This window comes from Dreissena polymorpha, chromosome 3, assembly GCF_020536995.1.
Source record: "Dreissena polymorpha isolate Duluth1 chromosome 3, UMN_Dpol_1.0, whole genome shotgun sequence".
NCBI lineage: Eukaryota > Metazoa > Mollusca > Bivalvia > Myida > Dreissenidae > Dreissena > Dreissena polymorpha.
Window position 1 is genome coordinate 87,802,340 of NC_068357.1, and position 19,596 is coordinate 87,821,935.

Sequence of the window (19,596 nt, forward strand, 5' to 3'; positions counted from 1 at the left end):
TTCTGTAAAACTTCAAGGCCCAAAGGTTTTGTATTTGGGATGGAATTTCTTATGGTCATTTTCGACGAATTGTTTGGGACTCAAAACCCCAAAAAAATAAATACACAAATATTACAAACATGCATCTGACATTTTTATGCCCCCTTTCGAAGAAAAGGGGGCATATAGTGATCGGACTGTCCGTCTGTCTGTCTGTCTTTCTGTCCGTCTGTCTTTCCGTTACACTTTGCGTTTAGTACACTTTGCGTTTAGGTTTCCAAAAATGCTCATAACTTCTATGTCCGGGTGTCCCTGTGGTAAGTAATGTAGCTAATGGTAAGTGAATTATGTCCTTCATATTTGGTATACATGTGTATATGGACAAGGCCTTTTCAAACACAAACAAATGTTCACCCCTGTGACCTTGACCTTGAACTTAGGGTCCGCATTTAGTTTTCGAAATCTGCATTTAAGTTTCGAAAAATGCTCATAACTTCTATGTCCCTTGAGATATAACCTTCATATTTGGTATGCATGTGTATATGGACGAGGCCTTTCCATACGCACTAAACATTTCACCCCTGTGACCTAAACCTTGAACTTAGGGTCTGCGTTTCGGTTTCGAAATCTGCGTTTAAGTTTCGAAAAATGCTCATAACTTCTATGTCCCTTGAGATATAACCTTCATATTTGGTATGCATGTGTATATGGACAAGGCCTTTCCATACGAACAAAAATTTTCACCCCTGTGACCTTGACCTTGAACTTAGGGTCAGCGTTTAGGTTTCGAAATCTGCGTTTAAGTTTCAAAAATGCTCATAACTTCTATGTCCCTTGAAATATAACCTTCATATTTGGTATGCATGTGTATATGGAAGAGGCCTTTCCACATGCACAAACATTTTCACCCCTGTGACCTTGACCTTGAATTAGGGTCAGCGTGTAGGTTTCGAAATCTGCGTTTATGTTTCGAAAAATGCTCATAACTTCTATGTCCCTTGAGATATAACCTTCATAATTGGCATGCATGTGTATATGGAAGAGGCCTTTCCATACGCACTTAAAAATTTACGCCTGTGACTGTGACCTTGAACTTAGGGTCCGCGTTTAGGTTTTGAAATCTGCGTTTTTGTTTCGAAAAATGCTCATAACTTATATCAAAGCGTTTATAGGGGGCATATGTCATCCTATGGTGACAGCTTTTGTTTTTAACTGATTTAAGTAGCAAAGAGTGAAAGACACGACTATTCATTTGAAAAAGTGTTCATTTTTAAATGGAATTATTAAGCTTTAATATAATTGAGCATTTTTTTTGGTCTGAATCTGCAGATTGGTTTAACATTAATTGCAGGCTAAAAAGATTTTAAAAAAATGCCAAACTGACAGAACGTGTAATCCTGGCCATTTAGTTTTGATTGGGATAAGGATGGCATGCACAATTCAGGTCATTAATGTTTGTATGGTTCTTATTCACAGGCAAACTTTTTAATTATTTTTGTGGTTGATTAACTGCATTGCTTGTAAATTTCTCGTGTTGAACGTTCACAGACGGAGCAGCCGAACCCTGAGAGGGAGTTCACTTTACAGAAGCAACCACCGCCAATTGAATGGCATTTATATCAGGGCAAAAACAAAGAGAAGTTCGATATTCTTACAGTAAGTGACATACTTATATAAGAGTCTTAATGTTGTTCTTTATCGTAACAATACATTTAAAAATATTTATTAAAAATAAAGTTGTAATAACATTTGTTAAAAAAAATAGGCGTGGACAATCTTTTTGTATAGCACTTTAAAGTCGTTTAAAAAAAACTGTTGAAAGCTAATGGTAAGTGAATAATGTCTTGCTGACTTTAAAATAAATCTTAAATTGTCAAATTAAGTAATATTTCATAAAACATGTTTAAGCAATACATTAATGAAGGATGCAAAGGATTTTCTGCAGATTTGTGATCTAAAAATGTCATACATTTTTAGCTCCATCCAATAGAAATAGCTCGGCAAGTAACCTTGTTAGAGTTTGACCTTTATCGAGCCATCCAGCCTTCAGAAATGGTGGGCAGCGTGTGGACAAAAAAGCAGAAAAATCAGACCTCGCCAAACCTCCTCAAGATGATGAAGTTCTCTAATAATGTGAGTATATGATTGAGTTCTGTAATAATGTGAGTATATGATTGAGTTCTGTAATAATGTGAGTATATGATTGAGTTCTGTAATAATGTGAGTATATGATTGAGTTCTGTAATAATGCGAGTATATGATTGAGTTCTGTAATAATGTGAGTATATGATTGAGTTCTGTAATAATGGGAGTATATGATTGAGTTCTGTAATAATGTGAGTATATGATTGAGTTCTGTAATAATGTGAGTATATGATTGAGTTCTGTAATAATGCGAGTATATGATTGAGTTCTGTAATAATGTGAGTATATGATTGAGTTCTGTAATAATGTGAGTATATGATTGAGTTCTGTAATAATGTGAGTATATGATTGAGTTCTGTAATAATGCGAGTATATGATTGAGTTCTGTAATAATGTGAGTATATGATTGAGTTCTGTAATAATGTGAGTATATGATTGAGTTCTGTAATAATGCGAGCATATGATTGAGTTCTGTAATAATGTGAGTATATGATTGAGTTCTGTAATAATGTGAGTATATGATTGAGTTCTGTAATAATGCGAGCATATGATTGAGTTCTGTAATAATGCGAGTATATGATTGAGTTCTGTAATAATGTGAGTATATGATTGAGTTCTGTAATAATGCGAGCATATGATTGAGTTCTGTAATAATGTGAGTATATGATTGAGTTCTGTAATAATGTGAGTATATGATTGAGTTCTGTAATAATGTGAGTATATGATTGAGTTCTGTAATAATGTGAGCATATGATTGAGTTCTGTAATAATGTTAGTATATGATTGAGTTCTGTAATAATGTGAGTATATGATTGAGTTCTGTAATAATGTTAGTATATGATGGAGTGTAATATTTTGAGTGTGTGGAAATAACTCAAAATTTCTCCCAACTTTCTCAAGTCTAGTAAGTTTTTAGGTAGAAGTTCTGTGTCATACTCTGGGTCCACACATTACTCAACCTAAGATATGGAAGCACCTCATAACTACAAATACCCACACACACACACCCACTGTGTATTTGCAGTTCTCGTACTGGCTGGAGACATGCATAGTTGAGACAGAGAACCTGGAGGAGCGCGTGGCCGTGATGAGTCGCTGTATCGAGATCATGATGGTCTTCCAGGAGCTCAACAACTTCAATGGCGTACGTGAGGTGGTCAGTGCACTGCACTCGGCACATGTCCACCGCCTTGACTTCACATTCAGCGTAAGTATGCTTGTCTGTTAAGATACTGCCTTTGAACAAAAGTTCCTTTAATGCAGAAGGTGTTGGCCCTGATTAGCCTGTATGAACTGCACAGGCTAATCTGATTTGACACTTTACGCACATGTAATTAGCCCAGTTTTACCATATGGAGGCTAATGGTAATGGCATGCTGGAGGTTGTCAGTGCACTGCACTCGGAACATGTCCACCGCCTTAACTACACATTCCGCATTAGTATTCTTGTCTCAGAACCTCGCTCTTGCAAAATGGGGCTTATTGCATGTGGGTAAAGTATCGTCCCAGATAAGCCTGATACTTTCAGCTTGAACTGAATTTTCACTAAGGACAGATTTCCTTTAAAAGAAAAAATCAATAAAAGGTGAAAGTGTTATCCAGGATTAGCCTGTACAGACTGCACATGCATTACGCCCTATTTTCCTAGTCCATTCCTCAGAGGCTTTCAGCAGTAGAGCTAACTTCCTTATGTGTGATTGGTTCTTTGTCACACGGTTTTGCGACTGGTTCCTCGCTATAAATATAGGAGCACATGCTTTAAATAAGTGTCTCTGCTTCTGGTAAGTTTAGGTGTAAGTTTTTGTGTCGCCTGACTATGGTCAGGGGACATATAGGTGTTACTTCCTCGGCGGCGGCGTCACACTTTTCTAAAAAGTCTCATAACTTCTGTGCCCCTTCAGATATTGCTTTCATATTTAGTATGCATGTGTATCTGGACAACACCTTTCCATGCGCATACAATATTTTACCCTTGTGACCTTGACTTGCACATGAGGTTAGCATTCAGGTTTCGAAATTTGCGACCGCGATTCCAAAAAGGCTCAGACCTACTGTGTCCCTTCAAATATTGCTTTCATATTTGGTATGCATGTGTATCTGAACAAGACCTTTCTATGCGCATAAAAGTTTTGTTATACCCCCACAAACAAAGTTTAGGGGGTATATAGGAGTGAGCTTGTCGGTCGGTCGGTGGTCCGTATTAAGTGTCTGCTCTCTAATTCAAGTTGTTTTCATCCGATCTTCACCAAACTTGGTCAGATGTTGTATCTAGATGATGTCTAGGTCAAGTTCGAATATGGGTCATGTCAGGTCAAAAACTAGGTTACTTAGTGTGTTGTAAACATTGAGCATGATGTCCGCTCTCTAATTCAAGTTGTTTTCATTAGAGCTTCAACAAACTTGGTCAGAAGTTGTATCTAGATGATCTTAAGGCCAATTTTCTTTCAAGCAAACAAATACAATTTTCTTTCAAGCAAACAAATACAATTTATTGTTGATAAATATGATTGAATTATTTACAGGAGGTCAACCACCGGCTTATAAAGGCCTATAAAGAGGCCGGCGAGTTGAACTCGGACCACTTCAAGAAGTACGTTGAAAAGTTGAGAGCCATTAATCCTCCATGTGTTCCATTCATTGGTAAGTGTCTAACAATGCTATCAAGTCTAGTGGCCATGTTATAGTGTTCTGTTTTAACTTTTCTTCATAAGTACCTTTTATAACAAAAAATGAACATTATCGATTTTAATAGATTCTTTGAAATCAAGTTTAAGATTGTATAACAGGTCCCATGCAAAAATGGTTCTCTTGCCAAATGCACCCTGCATAGCTCCAGACCAGACTGCTCTGTCTGGTGAGGATCTACACACCGCCTTAAATTTATGCCAGGTTTTGGGATTTATTTAATGCAACAAGAGCCATTTTTGTAGAACACAAGTCGTATTTGTTATCCATTTGTCTCATAAATTCTGAACTATACATGCAAACTAGAAAAAAAACTGTGGAATAAAAAGTAAACCTGCTGTAATATAATGTGATTTTGTTTGTTACAATTTCATTTTTTTCTGTTTTGCTGGTTTTATTTTGTAGTTTCCTTTTATTTAACTTTTTACATAAAGACTAAAAAATACAACCGTATAAATAAAAATCTAAATAATTATTATGATTAGTTAATTGGCTCACCATAAAGTAGTGAACCACTTGCTAATGCTATGTTGAGGTTTTCTAAGCCTTTATTAATAAGTTAAAAACAATCTCCATTACCTGCTGATAAGCAAAGTGAAAATGGCTGTATGCAACAAGCATACACTCAGAACAGCCTGCGAGTAACTCGAGTAACTCGCAGTCAGTTCAGATTTTATTCTGATTGCTGCTCATCAGTACATTGAACAAAGTAAGACAGGTATACAATTTATTTTTATTTTCTGAAGGGCTGCAAATGCCTAAAAGTACATATCTGAGTGGGAAAGGGTTAGTAAGGTGAGGCCAATTATCAACATTAACTTAACATTCTAAATATATACATCCAAAGGGATGTACCTGTCACACATCCTCAAGACTGAGGAAGGCAACCCAGACTTCTTGAAGCGAGACCAGGAGAACCTGTTAAACTTCAGCAAGCGCCGTAAGGTGGCGGAGATCACGGGCGAGATCCAGCAATACCAGAACCAGCCCTACTGCCTCACCGTGGAACCGGATATGCGGGTAAGCTGCATATGCGTTAACTGTCCTCCTGGATTAGCCTGTGCAGTTTGCACCGGCTTATCAGGGACGTCACTTTCAATCTAGACTGCGGGTAAGGAATGTGAGAAGACTTATTGAGCTGGAAACTGGACTCGATGCATGAGTGTAAAGTGTCCTCCCAGATTAGCCTGTGCAGTCAGCACACTCCTTCTGTTATATGTCATCATGTTCAAAAGTACACATTATGCCTTTTTTACTTCCACATGATGTTATGTTCTCTGATATAAACAATTCATCTGTGTAAAGAGATGCTGCACAGGCTAATGATAGACTACACTTTCCGCCTGAACTGTACTTTAACTATTAGCCTTCCTTTACACCAAAACAACCATCAAAGCAGAAAGTGTTGTCCCTGATAAGCATGTGCAGACTGCACAGGCTGATCTCTGACGACACTTTAGGCATATGCATTAAGCCCAATTTTCCGAAATCATAGCTCCAATACAAACAAGCTGGAATTTAAAGCTTACAACGGTTTACTTTTACTATGGCATTGTTCTGTAATTATTCACCTCCATGTTGTTGAGGGCTTTTTCTCTCTATTTTGGAAATATGACCTTTACCTGTGAAACTGGGAAATGGACACTAAATTGGGAAAAGGTATTTTTGTTTGATTTATAACTTTGTATTTATTATTGATAAACTTACATTAAACAGGTAATAATATACATAAAAATATCAGGCTAATGTATATTAAAATTCTTTATTTCCAAACTTTTCAACTCTGTTTTGAAACATGTGAAATTTAAGTGATCATACAGTTGTGGATTTTTTGGACTCTAGTCTCGTTCTGGGAAAACTTGGCTTCATGCATGTCCATTAAGTGTTGACTGGGAAAACTTGGCTTCATGCATGTCCATAAAGTGTTGACTGGGAAAACTTGGCTTCATGCATGTCCATAAAGTGTTGACTGGGAAAAATTGGCTTCATGCATGTCCATAAAGTGTTGACTCAGGAAAACTTGGCTTCATGCATGTCCATAAAGTGTTGACTCAGGAAAACTTGGCTTCATGCATGTCCATAAAGTGTTCACTCAGATAAACTTGGCTTCATGCATGTCCATAAAGTGTTCACTCAGATAAACTTGGCTTCATGCATGTCCATAAAGTGTTCACTCAGATAAACTTGGCTTCATGCATGTCCATAAAGTGTTCACTCAGATAAACTTGGCTTCATGCATGTCCATAAAGTGTTCACTCAGATAAGCTTATGCAGTACAATCAGGCTAGTCAGGGACAACACTCTCCACATACACTGGATTCTTTGCTAAGATGAGACTTTCTAAATGAGAAATTCCATACAAGAGGAAAGTGCAGACATTTTAAACACATGCATCGAGTTCAGATTTCCCAGCACGAGGCTCAATTAATTCTTGTTAAAGTTTTGCTTCGCTTTTCTTCTTTACTGGCATAAATGTCCCTATGAAGGCTGTAATCTGTAGAACTAGCTAAAACTGTGTGCAGAGTCTGGATGAACTTATCATATCTATGTACTACAGAACATAAATCATGATTTTGCTAACGAATCATTTACTTTTGTAACAAAAAGCCATGATTACTTTTAAATTATCCTTGTTATGATTTTAATTTAACCCATAGTTCATGTTTCAGTGATTTTTATGGCCCAAGTAGAAAAAGTACCGGTTCCATTCCAATTTGGAAAATTAGCGCAAAAAAAACCTGAAATTGGGAACATAAGTGCTGTGAAATCATCAGATTGGGAATTATGGCTATTTTAAATTGCTCTGTATAAATTACACAAACCATTACAAAATATTCATTTACATGCAAATTGGCTTGAAATGTTCAGTTTTAGTGCTCATTTTATTTTGGAACAATAATTGAAGAAAGTTTTCTTCCTTTTTGGAATTTTTCAGATGTTGATTGGAAATTTTTAGTTTTTCCTTTGTTGGGAAAGTACCTTTAATAGGTTCTTTATAAAGAAGGTAAAACATGACTGAGCTTACTTGACAGCAAGTCTACGGGACTAGGTGAATGCATAAAAAGTCTGTACATTTTCAGGCATTCTTCGAGAATTTGAATCCACTTGGTGATATGGATGAGAATGATTTCAATGTGATGATGTTCGCCAAATCTTTGGAAATAGAGCCACGGGGCTGCAAGCAGCTGCCTAAGTTTGTAAGTTGCAAGAGGAAATCTGAAACTACATCCGTACATCTCCTTAACCCTTTATCACTCAGATTTGACACGTTTAGTCCAATGGGAAATCTAATAAAAATTTTAAGAGCTTTCTTAAGGCTTCACTTCCAATCCAGCATAAAACCTTAACAGACTGCGAGTTACTAACAGGCTGTTCTGGTTTTATGCTGGTTGTATATAGCCATTTTCACTATGCATCTGAGCAGGAAAATGTTAAATAAAACTGATGGATATTTGTAAACTTTCTTACATCTCTGGTATTATTATATTTATCTCGTTTTACATTTATTAAATGTTATTAATTTATATTCAGAAATTAATAAGACTTATGTATTTTAACAAGCAGGAAAATTCTAAAATGTTGTATATTGTAACACTGGTAAAGACTACAGTGCTCCAGCTAGGCCTAAATTGAAGGGCGCCCTGCCCTGCTCTCCCGAACCTCCGCCCTGCCCTTCCTAGGGCCCCCCCTGCCCTTAAAAAAGAATTTAAAAAACTTTTTTTTTTTCTTTTTTTTTTTTACATAATGATGATTGATAAATCTCTTATTACAATACATTGTAATTAATGTATTCCTCATTGTAGACATTATATTTGAATTGTTTAATAATAATGGGAATAATATATTCTAACAATTATTAATAACATATTAATTAACATGCAAGAAGAAGCATTCCAGAAACGCCTGCGCGCTCGAAAGTGCCCTTTTGACAAAATACTGTGCGTTCAAAGTGCCCTTTTGACAAAAAATCCCCCCTGCCCTTTTCAAATCCTAGCTGGAGCACTGGACTACATCTGAGCCAGCAGTCAGGATGCTTAAAAATAACATCGTTACTCGAGTTGTACTTCAGGTAGTATTATTGAGAATAATTTTTATGCCCCCCCCCCCCCTTCGAAAGAAGAGGGCGTATATTGTTTTGCTGGATGTCTGTCTGTCTGGCGGTAGACCAGATCGTTTCCGATCAATTACTCCTCAACGAATTGACCGATTGGCTTTAAACTTCCCATGTGCATTGGCCTTAGATAGTAGATGACCCCTATTGAAATTGGGGTCACTAGGTCAAAGGTCACTGTCACAATAAGTGTGAACATTGTTTATGATCAATAACTTGCCAACGAATTTACAGATTGGCTTGATACTTCACGTGTGCTTTGGCCTTGAACAATAGATGACCCCTATTAAAATTGGGGTCACTAGTTGAAAGCGCTGTTTTTTTTTTGGGGGGGGGACATATGTCTCCTACCGCAGAACTCTTGTTCTTTAAGAAATCCATTGTTTGTTGCGTTTATAGTGATAGATGTGTTTTGTATAAAACCAATCATGCTTTTATTCTTGAATTGATGATGTTTTTGAACACAATTCAGAAGGTCCAATACAAGGTTAACATAAAATGACACACTTTTATCTAAGATTAACAATGTTTCCTACAAAGTTTTGATACTTGCAGTGATAAGGTCTTTGAACACTTATCAACACCCCTATATTACCTGACCTTATTTTTACATTGATCTAGACATTGACCGATGTAGACATTGACCTTCTGTTGGACTTGGACTAATTCATAAGTCCAGAAGTTTTGTGTAATACAAAATTTTGCATTTTTTCTAACATCACTACCACCTGCTGTAAGCTTTGATACTTGCATGGATGTTATCTATGAACTCTCTCAACACACCCTCATTATCTGATCTCAATTTGATCATGACTTGACCTACTTTTAGATTTAGCCCAAAATGAGCCAATTAATCAATACAAAGCTTCCACTCAATGGGTGCATATTTGTTTATTGAACTCAGAATCTTGTTACTTCAAGTTGTTTTTTTACAGGTCTATTATGATGGAAATTAATGGCTTTGGGAATGGATAAAAATGGTTATAATGACCGAAGAACGCAGACATTCAAAAACGGAAATTAGGAGGATTTTAAAGTTATAAGAATGGGGACATCCCTTTTAGGCATTCAATAGTCAGTTTGTCAGATCATAAGAGATTGTACAGAGAGGCTTGCATAATTGCAGTTTATATTTTCTTTTTAAAGAACTAACCAAAAGATTCTACTATTTTGACCAAATTCACAATCTCATATAGAATAGGAAAACTAAACAATTGTAAGAGGAAGATGAAGTCAACCATTGTGAAAGTAGGGAAATAATGTTTATTTTTCTGATAAAGACAAACATTGTATGGGTAAATGATTATGCATTCTGTTTTTAGTGTATCATTTTTCAAAGCAATTGTAACTAGAACATAATAAATAGTAAGGAGTAATAAAAGAGGCATGTTTTTAATAAAATTTGGTGATATAAACCATATATCGGTAGGTTCATGTATAGTTTTACACATAGGTACATGTGAATTGACTTTTCTTTTGCAAAATATGTAAAATATTGTATATATGTAAGATTAAACTTTTTATTGTAGCAACCAAAACAAAGTTTGCTTTTACTTACAGGTAATAACTCTAGCCTTTCATTTGCAGGCAAAGAAGTTCAGCTACTCAATAAAGTCTCCTGGCATCCGACCAATGGCACGGCACACTGCCCCCAAAGGTCACACGTTTTCCTTTGCCATGCACTCATCGGGTCCCTACACACGGATAGACGAGGATTCAGAATCCTCACCCCAGTGCATGACTCCGCCCACCCCCACCACTCCTATAAGCCCCTGCTCAGTGATGGGGGCGGATAATTCAGTATTTGCAACAGTTTCCATTGGCCAAGGTTTGTTGTTTTGGTCTATTTACCACTCATGTTCATACTTTGACATATTTGTAGTCTCTAAGAAAAACGTTTTTGATTAAAAGGACCTTTCTTACTAGATTCAAGTTTCAAAATGTTCATTTTCAAACCCTGAGATACCGAAAAAAATGCATAAAACCTAAACAGACTGCAAGTTACTCGCAGGCTGTACTGGTTTGAAGCTGTTGCACATAGCCATTTTCAGATAATTCAGTATTTGCAACAGTTTTAATGGGCCAAGGTTTGTTGTTTTCGTCTGAGTAAACCTTTGTTTTAAAAAGACTTTAATGTAAGTTTTTGCAGAGGTTAACATAAGTAGATTGATCAGTGCGGACCTTATTAGTGACTTGAAGAAAAGTTAACAGTGGGAGTTCCATATCCTTCACTTTTTATGCCCCTTTTCGAAGAGAAGGGGGTATATAGTTTTCGCATTGTCCGTGAGTCTGTCAGTCAGTCTGTCACACTTTGCGTGTCCGCTCTCTAATTAAAATAGTTTTCATTCGATCTTTACGAAACTTGGCCAGAAGTTGTATCAAGACAATATCTAGGTCAAGTTTGAATATGGGTCATGCCGGGTCAAAAACTAGGTCACAGGGTCGAAAAAAACAAATCCAAGGGAAGAAATAAGCTTTAAATGGACATAATTATCTGACCTGCCTAATTATATATTTTTATGCCCCCCTTCCAAGAAGAGGGGGTATATTGCTTTGCTCATGTCGGTCGGTCGGTCGGTCGGTCGGTCGGTCGGTCGGTCCGTCCACCAGGTGGTTGTCGTATGATAACTCAAGAACGCTTGGGGCTAGGATCATGAAACTTCATAGGTACATTGATCATGACTCGCAGATGACCCCTATTGATTTGAGGTCACTAGGTCAAAGGTCAAGGTCACGGTGACCCGAAATAGTAAAATGGTTTCCGGATGATAACTCAAGAACGCATACGCTTAGGATCATGAAACTTCATGGGTAGATTGATCATGACTCGCAGATGACCCCTATTGATTTTGAGGTCACTAGGTCAAAGGTCAAGGTGACCCGAAATAGTAAAATGGTTTCTGGATGATAACTCAAGAACGCATACGCCTAGGATCATGAAACTTCATGGGTAGATTGATCATGACTCGCAGATGACCCCTATAAATTTTGAGGTCACTAGGTCATAGGTCAAGGTCACGGTGACCCGAAATAGTAAAATGGTTTCCGGATGATAACTCAAGAACGCATACGCCTAGGATCATGAAACTTCATGGGTAGATTGATCATGACTCGCAGATGACCCCTATCAATTTTTAGGTCACTAGGTCAAAGGTCAAGGTCACGGTGACCCGAAACAGTAAAATGGTTTCCGGATGATAACTCAAGAACGCATACGCCTAGGATCATGAAACTTCATAGGTAGATTGATCATGACTTGCAGATGACCCCTATTGATTTTGAGGTCACAAGGTCAAAGGTCAAGGTCACAGTGACCCGAAATAGTAAAATGATTTTCGGATGATAACTCAAGAATGCTTTTGCCTAGGATCATGACACTTCATAGGTACATTGATCGTGACTCGCAGATGACCCCTATTGATTTTCAGGTCACTAGGTCAAGGTCACAGTGACAAAAATCGTGCTCACACAATGGCTGCCACTACAATGGACAGCCCATATGGGGGGCATGCATGTTTTACAAACAGCCCTTGTTGTTAAATAAATTAAAGCGGCACAGTAGGCGGCCTTGTGTTTCTGACAAACACATCGTGGTAAAAGGTCAAGGTCATCCTTCAAGGTCTTAGGTCAAAAATACAAATCCAAGGGAAGTTATAAGCTTTAAAGGGAGATAATTATTCAATGTTGAACATAGCAACTTGATATTTGGCATTCATGTGTATCTCATGGAGCTACACATTTTGAGTGGTGAATCTACAGTCACGGTAATGGCTTTTAATTATTTGCTACTAAAAATAGAGATTTGTTAGGGACAATTATTTCAAGGGAAGTAATTTATATAATTATAAATCTCAGATGATATATTTCCTTACCAAGAATTTAAGTTCTTTTCACAGTAACTGTACAGATTTTTTTATTTTGATTATTTATTACTCAAATGATTGATTTGTCAAAGGTTTTTTTTTTAATGATATAATTATCATTTCTTTCCTGTACTAATTTGTGAATGGTATGGTTCATTACATACCTGTGGACTTATGTCCATAGATACATGATGAACTCTGGCTATGATCTCTTTGATAAACCACAGGCCTTGGTTGTCAGTGATGTCTGTCTTGGTCATTTTTGACTGTCTACAGACCCCCCCCCCCCCCGCCCGGTTGGATTGGACCAAATCCAAGGGAAGTAATAAGCTTTAAAGGGAGATGATTTCTATACCTGCCAAATGATAGAAATTTTATTTCAAAGCGGCGCATTAGGGGGCATTGTGTTTCTGACGAACACATCTCATGTTTTATTGTTACTTACAACACATGATGAAGCAACAGTAACTGTTTAAAAATTAGGTGTATGTACCCCAGGAAAATGTGTGCAAAGTTATATCTTACTGGTGTCAGTTTTTGTTTTTTTGCAGTATGATAGATACTGTAGTATGTGTTGTAAAAGTGCCTTTTATTAATCATATGAAGATTTAATTCCAACAACCATTATCTTTATGCTCTTATTTTCCACTTACAGGTACATGTTCCACAAATTCAGTCACCTCCCCCAGTATGTCGTCCGTGCCAACTGCTGAACTCATCACCCTGGCAACGGACTCAGAACTCCCCCCTCTCCAGCCGCCACCACTGCCCCCTCGACAAAAGAAAAACGCCAGAGACTCTGTGTCAAGCAGTTCTAGTTGTGTGTTCAGTGCAGAGCCGCCCGAAGTTCCCCCTCGCGCGGACTGCGAAATTCCCCCGCCTGTGCCCCCTCGGCGGGACTCTATGTACAGTACTAACTCTCTCAATCGCAGTCATGTAAATAGTCACAGTCAAATGCCCGCAGTGCCCCTGGCACAGCCACGGACTCCAACGTTAGCGTCTCAGCAATCTGCGTATTCGCGCGCGTCTACATCTTCAATCCCGCCCATTCATGTGCGTTCACATAGTGCTGCTCTGTTGACAACAGGACAAGGTTCAAACGTGCATAGTGCTACATTGCCTCGTTATCATGGGGATAGGGATTCCGGTGGCAATCACACGGAAAGCTTGGAGAACATTTTTACATTTAATGGAGACAATAACGATATTCCAGCGCTACCTCCAAAGACTTATCGACAACACGCACGAAAACAGAGTAGTTAAGGATATATACAATGGATTCCCTAAACTGGTTTAGCACACATCTTATCGCGATCATTCATTGTCTATGTATAAACGTCATCAATATTCATTGTAGCATCTCTTGATTTTGCTTCTGTTTTAAGTAATAATGTCTTCGTCATGATAGTAGTTATTATCTCTCATATTCATCAAGTTTGTTTTATGAAGACGGAATAAGAATATAATGCCATTTAACATTTCATACGATTGCATTTCAACATGGCTAGTCTCTATTTTGCCTGGATACTGCATCTCTGCTCGTGTATCACATGTTCTCAACCATAACTATGGAAATTCCAACAAATGACCTTCTGCCAGACAGCAGTCATAACTGCCAGTGTTCAGTACATGTATTGTGGTTTAATTCTTTTCTATTGTCAAGAGTTATTGAAACCAGAAAAAAAAATCATGGTTAGAAAAGGAAGTTTTTTACTAGTCTTTTGTAGAAAAGCTGTTCACATAAATTTCACAAGAAAAATCTTTAAAATTAAGGTTGAACTGGAAAATTCATTGAAATACAAACTTTATATGAGAAATGTGTTCAAAAAAATTAATATAACTTATATCCTTATATATTACACCTAATTTCATTTTTTAAATGGTTAAAGCATCAAATTAAATTGTAGTCATGTCTTGATGATTGTCACATTAAGTAGACATTTTATTCCCATGAAGCAAATAGTAGTTGTACTGTCCGTCCGCAAGTGATGTGGTTTTTCTTCCTTTTGAATTGCTCTGACCCTTTGTAAATTGGTGAGAAATTTTTATATTACTATTGATTATTATTTTCCATTACCAGACAGAGTGTTGCTCCTGGGTGAGCGGTGAAGGTCACAATTCGAAGTACAGTGTCATTAATTCGTGTTACTGCCTGTAAGGATTTCAATTTTACGTTTGATTATTGTTGTCTGTAACCAGATGTGTCCCAATCAATTCCAATGCTCCTGTGTAAAGGTCAACTTGACAAGGTCACAATTCAAGGTGTTAGGTCAAGGTTACAATTTGAGTTGTTAGGTTGTGAATTTTTCATTACTCTGACAAGCTTTTGTTATTGGACATGTCACACCATGTGAAAAACCTTGCTTATCACCAGGTATAGGAATTTCAGCATAAAATACCATCTTTGATTGATTGAGTTATGTGTAACTGTGTTCATACAAAATATTGAGAAAACAATCTGTTATTCAAGACTGTGATTGAAAACTTAATCAATTCTTTCAGAGATATGATACTTAATAGTCCATTACGCCAAGTTCTAGGCAGGCATGAATGCTTTGAACCAACTACAAAACAGCCTCTCTTGTAGTGATATAGTCTGGCAGCCATGCAAACAACTGGTGGTATTTTCTAAATGGAGGATTTGTTTTTCTGACCACGCTTCAATATTGTAGCAATATTGCATATTTTGATACAATGTGACAAGTCTTTCTTAATCACATATTTTGATACAAAGTGACAACATATGGCATCTCATCCTGGTGTTGATGTGATAGGATTTACTGGCATTGCTGGCTTATTTCTGCTTTATGTGCAAGTAATTGAGCCTTGCTTTGTGAAAAGGGGCTTAATGCATGTGCGTAAAGTGCCGTCCCAAGTTAGTCTGTACAGGCTAATCAGGAATCACGCTTTCATCCTAAACTGGATTTTTCACTAAGAAGAGACTTCCTTTAAGCGAAATGACCAAAAAGCGGAAAGTGTTGTCCCTGGATTGCCTGTGCAGACTTATCTGGGATGACACATTGCACAATTGCATTTGGCCTGGCTTTCCTAAAGCAAGACTCGAACATTTTGATACAACTGAGCAGGTGTTCAGATCCAGCGACTTTTAAGAACTCCTGTTCTTGTATATTTTTGTTTTTGATGTTATAATCATGTTTATGTTTTAGGGACATATTAAAGAAACATTGCAAGTTAATCTTTAAGATAATTTACATCTTAATCAGAGAATACCAAGCACAATTTAAAATGGAAACATTTATAAAACTTTTTGTAGATTGTATACATAAGCATTTTGGAGCACAAAGGGTCAAGTTGTGAAGGTCACTCTTAGTAAATATAAGAAATGGTTCCCTTTAAGAATAAAGTTTCAAATGTCTTGTATGATATTTTTCAATTTAGGAAAATACTAAATTATTTAATAGCTAAAATAACACACCTACTATACAGTTTTGTTGAGAAAAAAAGCGTCAGAAAGTCGGACAAGAATAAAAGAAAATTCTAGCACACTGTTCTTGGACAATTACTTTAAAGTTGAATGTAAAATAATTCAATGTTACTGGAGTGTGGCTCCAGGGCCAGTATTCATAAAGCTCCTATGTGAAGTCTTAACTTAAGATATACTTTAGTCGCGTTCTGAGAAAACTGGGCTTAATGCCTGTGCGTAAAGTGACACTTTCTGCTTTTAAGGTATTTTTAGTTTTAAGGAAGTCGCTCCTTGCCGAAAATCAAGTTTATGCGGAAAGTGTCGTCCCTGATTAGCCTGTGTGGACTGCACAGGCTAATCTGGGATGACACTATATGCACATGTATTAAGCCCAGTTTTCTCAGAACAAAGCTCACTTATAGTTGTACTTCAGTGAAATGTTCAGATTTAACCCTTTCAGTGCGGGAACCGGATTTTGAAGGCCTTTGCGAACAGTTTGGATCCAGATGAGACGCCACAGAACTGTGGCGTCTCATCAGGATCCAAACTGTTTGCTATTCTGATATTCTTTGAAAAAAATCGAAGAAAATGCTAATTTTAGAAATTAAGCCGACGACATTTTAGCAGAAGACAAATTTCCCAGCACGCAAAGGGTTAAACTTTCTATTCAAAATTGAGCATGTGCTGCTTACAAAGGACATACAAATAATCACTTAAGCAATATTTTCCGTATTTTGATGCAAAACTTTTTATACACAAACCAATCAGAGACATACAAATTTTGTGATTCTAAGAAATTTTAATAAAGTGGTTCAAAGGTAACTTTATGAATACTGCCCCAGATGTTCAAGTAACGCAACTGTCAACTTTGGTACATATTTTTTCTGCTACAGTTTCTCGTTTGCCTGGCTAGGTGACGGAGCTATATTGGGTGTTGTTCTGTGATATGTTAACGACCAACATTGGAGACTTGTAGATGTGTACAGTAGTAGAATGTGATGTGCAATACACCAGAGAAACAGATCAGAATTTGTTCATTAAAAGTATGACTTGGCGGTATTGTGTTATTTATTCTTTCAACCCTTTTCAAGTTGGCAACAAAGTACAGTAATGAAGGTTTCAAAATTTCAAATTTATTGTTTCCCACCATCAGGTAGACGTACTGGGAACACTGAGAACTATTTGCACATGAATCAAAGCATGAACAATCGGCTAAAATATTGCACCCTATGCAAACTAGAATTTTTCACAAGAGTGCCAAAGAATACCCTCATCCCCCACCACCCATCGTCGCATGTCGTAATATATAGCATATTAACTAAAGTTAATACATTGGCACTATTAAACATTTAATTGTTTATTTGTAAATGTGGAACATGATTATCACAAAAAACTGAGAGTTTAAATGTTTTACGTGGAAAGGTGTAGAACACCTTTAGACGACTTTGTGTCTACTGACAGACATACAGGCAGATGGACCAACAAATTCCAGTATACCCGGTAGTTCATTTACTTTGTAACTGGAGTTTAACATTTTAAGAATTCACAACAAAAGAACTGCTTGCAAGTTGGTATCTACTGGACATCAACAAGATAACCAATAAGCCTTGTTCTGGGAAAACAGGGATTAATGCATATGCGTAACATGTCCCATCTAAGCCTGTGTCTGCGCAGGCTAATCAGTATGTTACTTTTGCTCAGAAGATTCTTTCACCGAAAATACAATTGTTGTTCATAATAAGCATTTGAAGACAGAACAAGCTAATCTGGGGCAACACTTCACGCACTACCATTAAGCCCCGTCGTCCCAGAACAAGCTAATCTGGGGCAACACTTCACGCACTTCCATTAAGCCCCGTCGTCCCAGAACAAGCTAATCTGGGGCAACACTTCACGCACTTCCATTAAGCCCCGTTGTCCCAGAACAAGCTAATCTGGGGCAACACTTCACGCACTTCCATTAAGCCCCGTTTTCCCAGAACAAGGCTCCAATACACAGTACAACTGTAATAATTCTAAATACACTTAAAAAAAAAAATTGCAAGTTTTACTTATAACAACAACAAATAAAATGGGATTCCATTGCAGGCATCATCTGAAAAAAAGAAAGAAAAATATCACATTTTAAACTGGACTAACAAACCAGCGTAAGAAAATCTTTATGTAACATTGAACAAATATCTGATGAATAGAATGTAAACCACCTTATATTACAAAATAAGATGTTAAGTCGAAATGTACGAAAACATTAATAAATTTTAATAACAGCCCAAAAAGCCAAAAACTAAATGTATGAACTTCAGACTCAATTATAAAAACAATAAATTGCTAAGAACTCACTTGACATCTTTGTGTGACTTCTTTTCGAACACTCTTGGCTTGTACTTCCTCTTTTGTTTCCTGTTATACAAATTAATTCCCATATAAGTTTAATGCAGTTTAGACTAAAATGCTGAATACATTTTACTTCACAAAATATCTATACATTTATTTTAGAACCACAATGCATTCCATGTGTAGTAACCAAAGTTTTTGTAAAGTAACCAAAGTTTGTGTGAAGTAACCAAATTTTTTGTGAAGTAACCAAAGTTTTTGTGAAGTAACCAAATTTTGTTATAAGGGCAATGTTCACAGTTTGTCAAAATGACAATTTTTGTCATAGATTACAAAAATAAAACATTACATTATAAATCTGGGAGCGAAATACCACTAATGATATACACTCGTACTGAAAATATGGTTTTGTTTTGACAAATTGTCATATGACATTGATAACATCATTAAGCACTACAAACGCGGATTGAATAATTTGGAATGATTCTGTTGGTGTTTTTTTAATTTTGTTGGACCACTTATCAAGTATAAAATGACTTAATCTATGAGATAGTCAGGGTGACCGAGTGGTTTAAGTAAGCCTTTAAATCCAAAAGTCATTGGTTTGAACCCCACTGGGGACATGTTGAAATTTAGCAAATTAAAGCATTTGCTGGCACACATTAAAAAATGCCCCTGTCTGTTATTCAAGGCAAAAAAGTAAAATTTATATTTGTCTTAATGAAAAACAAGAGATGTGTTTGTCAGAAACACAACGCCCCGTATTGCGCCGCTTTGAAGCCATAAATTTGACCTTTGACCTTGAAGGATGACCTTGACCTTTCACCACTCAAAATGTGCAGCTCCAAGAGATACACAAGCATGTCACATATCAAGTTGCTATCTTCAATAATGCAAAAGTTATTGCAAAACTTTAACCAAGGTTAAAGTTTTGGGACAGACACAAAGAATGAATTAATGACAGACAGACAGGCCAAAAACAATATTACTCCGATCATTCGATCCGGTGGCATAAAAATCTAGCAGTGGGCAGGAAACTGTCTATAGAACTTACA

At 36.9% G+C, this 19,596-nt stretch overlaps 2 protein-coding genes across 3 annotated transcripts in view; one reads left to right on the forward strand and one right to left on the reverse strand.

Annotated features, from left to right (window-relative positions):
• Nucleotides 1-17,262, forward strand: part of LOC127875151 (son of sevenless homolog 2-like) — a 46,714-nt gene extending 29,452 nt beyond the window's left edge. Inside the window, exons 17-24 of the mRNA XM_052419988.1 lie at nt 1,528-1,635; nt 1,957-2,112; nt 3,149-3,331; nt 4,647-4,764; nt 5,657-5,829; nt 7,890-8,006; nt 10,508-10,748; nt 13,439-17,262. Coding sequence (XP_052275948.1) covers nt 1,528-1,635; nt 1,957-2,112; nt 3,149-3,331; nt 4,647-4,764; nt 5,657-5,829; nt 7,890-8,006; nt 10,508-10,748; nt 13,439-14,046 — 1,704 coding nt within the window. The 3' untranslated portion in view covers nt 14,047-17,262. The remainder of the gene's footprint in view (nt 1-1,527; nt 1,636-1,956; nt 2,113-3,148; nt 3,332-4,646; nt 4,765-5,656; nt 5,830-7,889; nt 8,007-10,507; nt 10,749-13,438) is intronic.
• A 281-nt stretch (nt 17,263-17,543) lies between these two features.
• LOC127875160 (ribosome biogenesis protein NOP53-like) overlaps nt 17,544-19,596 on the reverse strand; it is a 46,871-nt gene continuing 44,818 nt past the window's right edge. For both annotated transcript variants that reach the window (XM_052420017.1, XM_052420018.1), the window contains exons 14-15: nt 18,548-18,607; nt 17,544-18,302 (exon numbers count right to left, since the gene is read on the reverse strand). In XM_052420017.1, the coding sequence (XP_052275977.1) occupies nt 18,299-18,302; nt 18,548-18,607 (64 nt within the window). In that variant the 3' untranslated portion in view covers nt 17,544-18,298. The remainder of the gene's footprint in view (nt 18,303-18,547; nt 18,608-19,596) is intronic.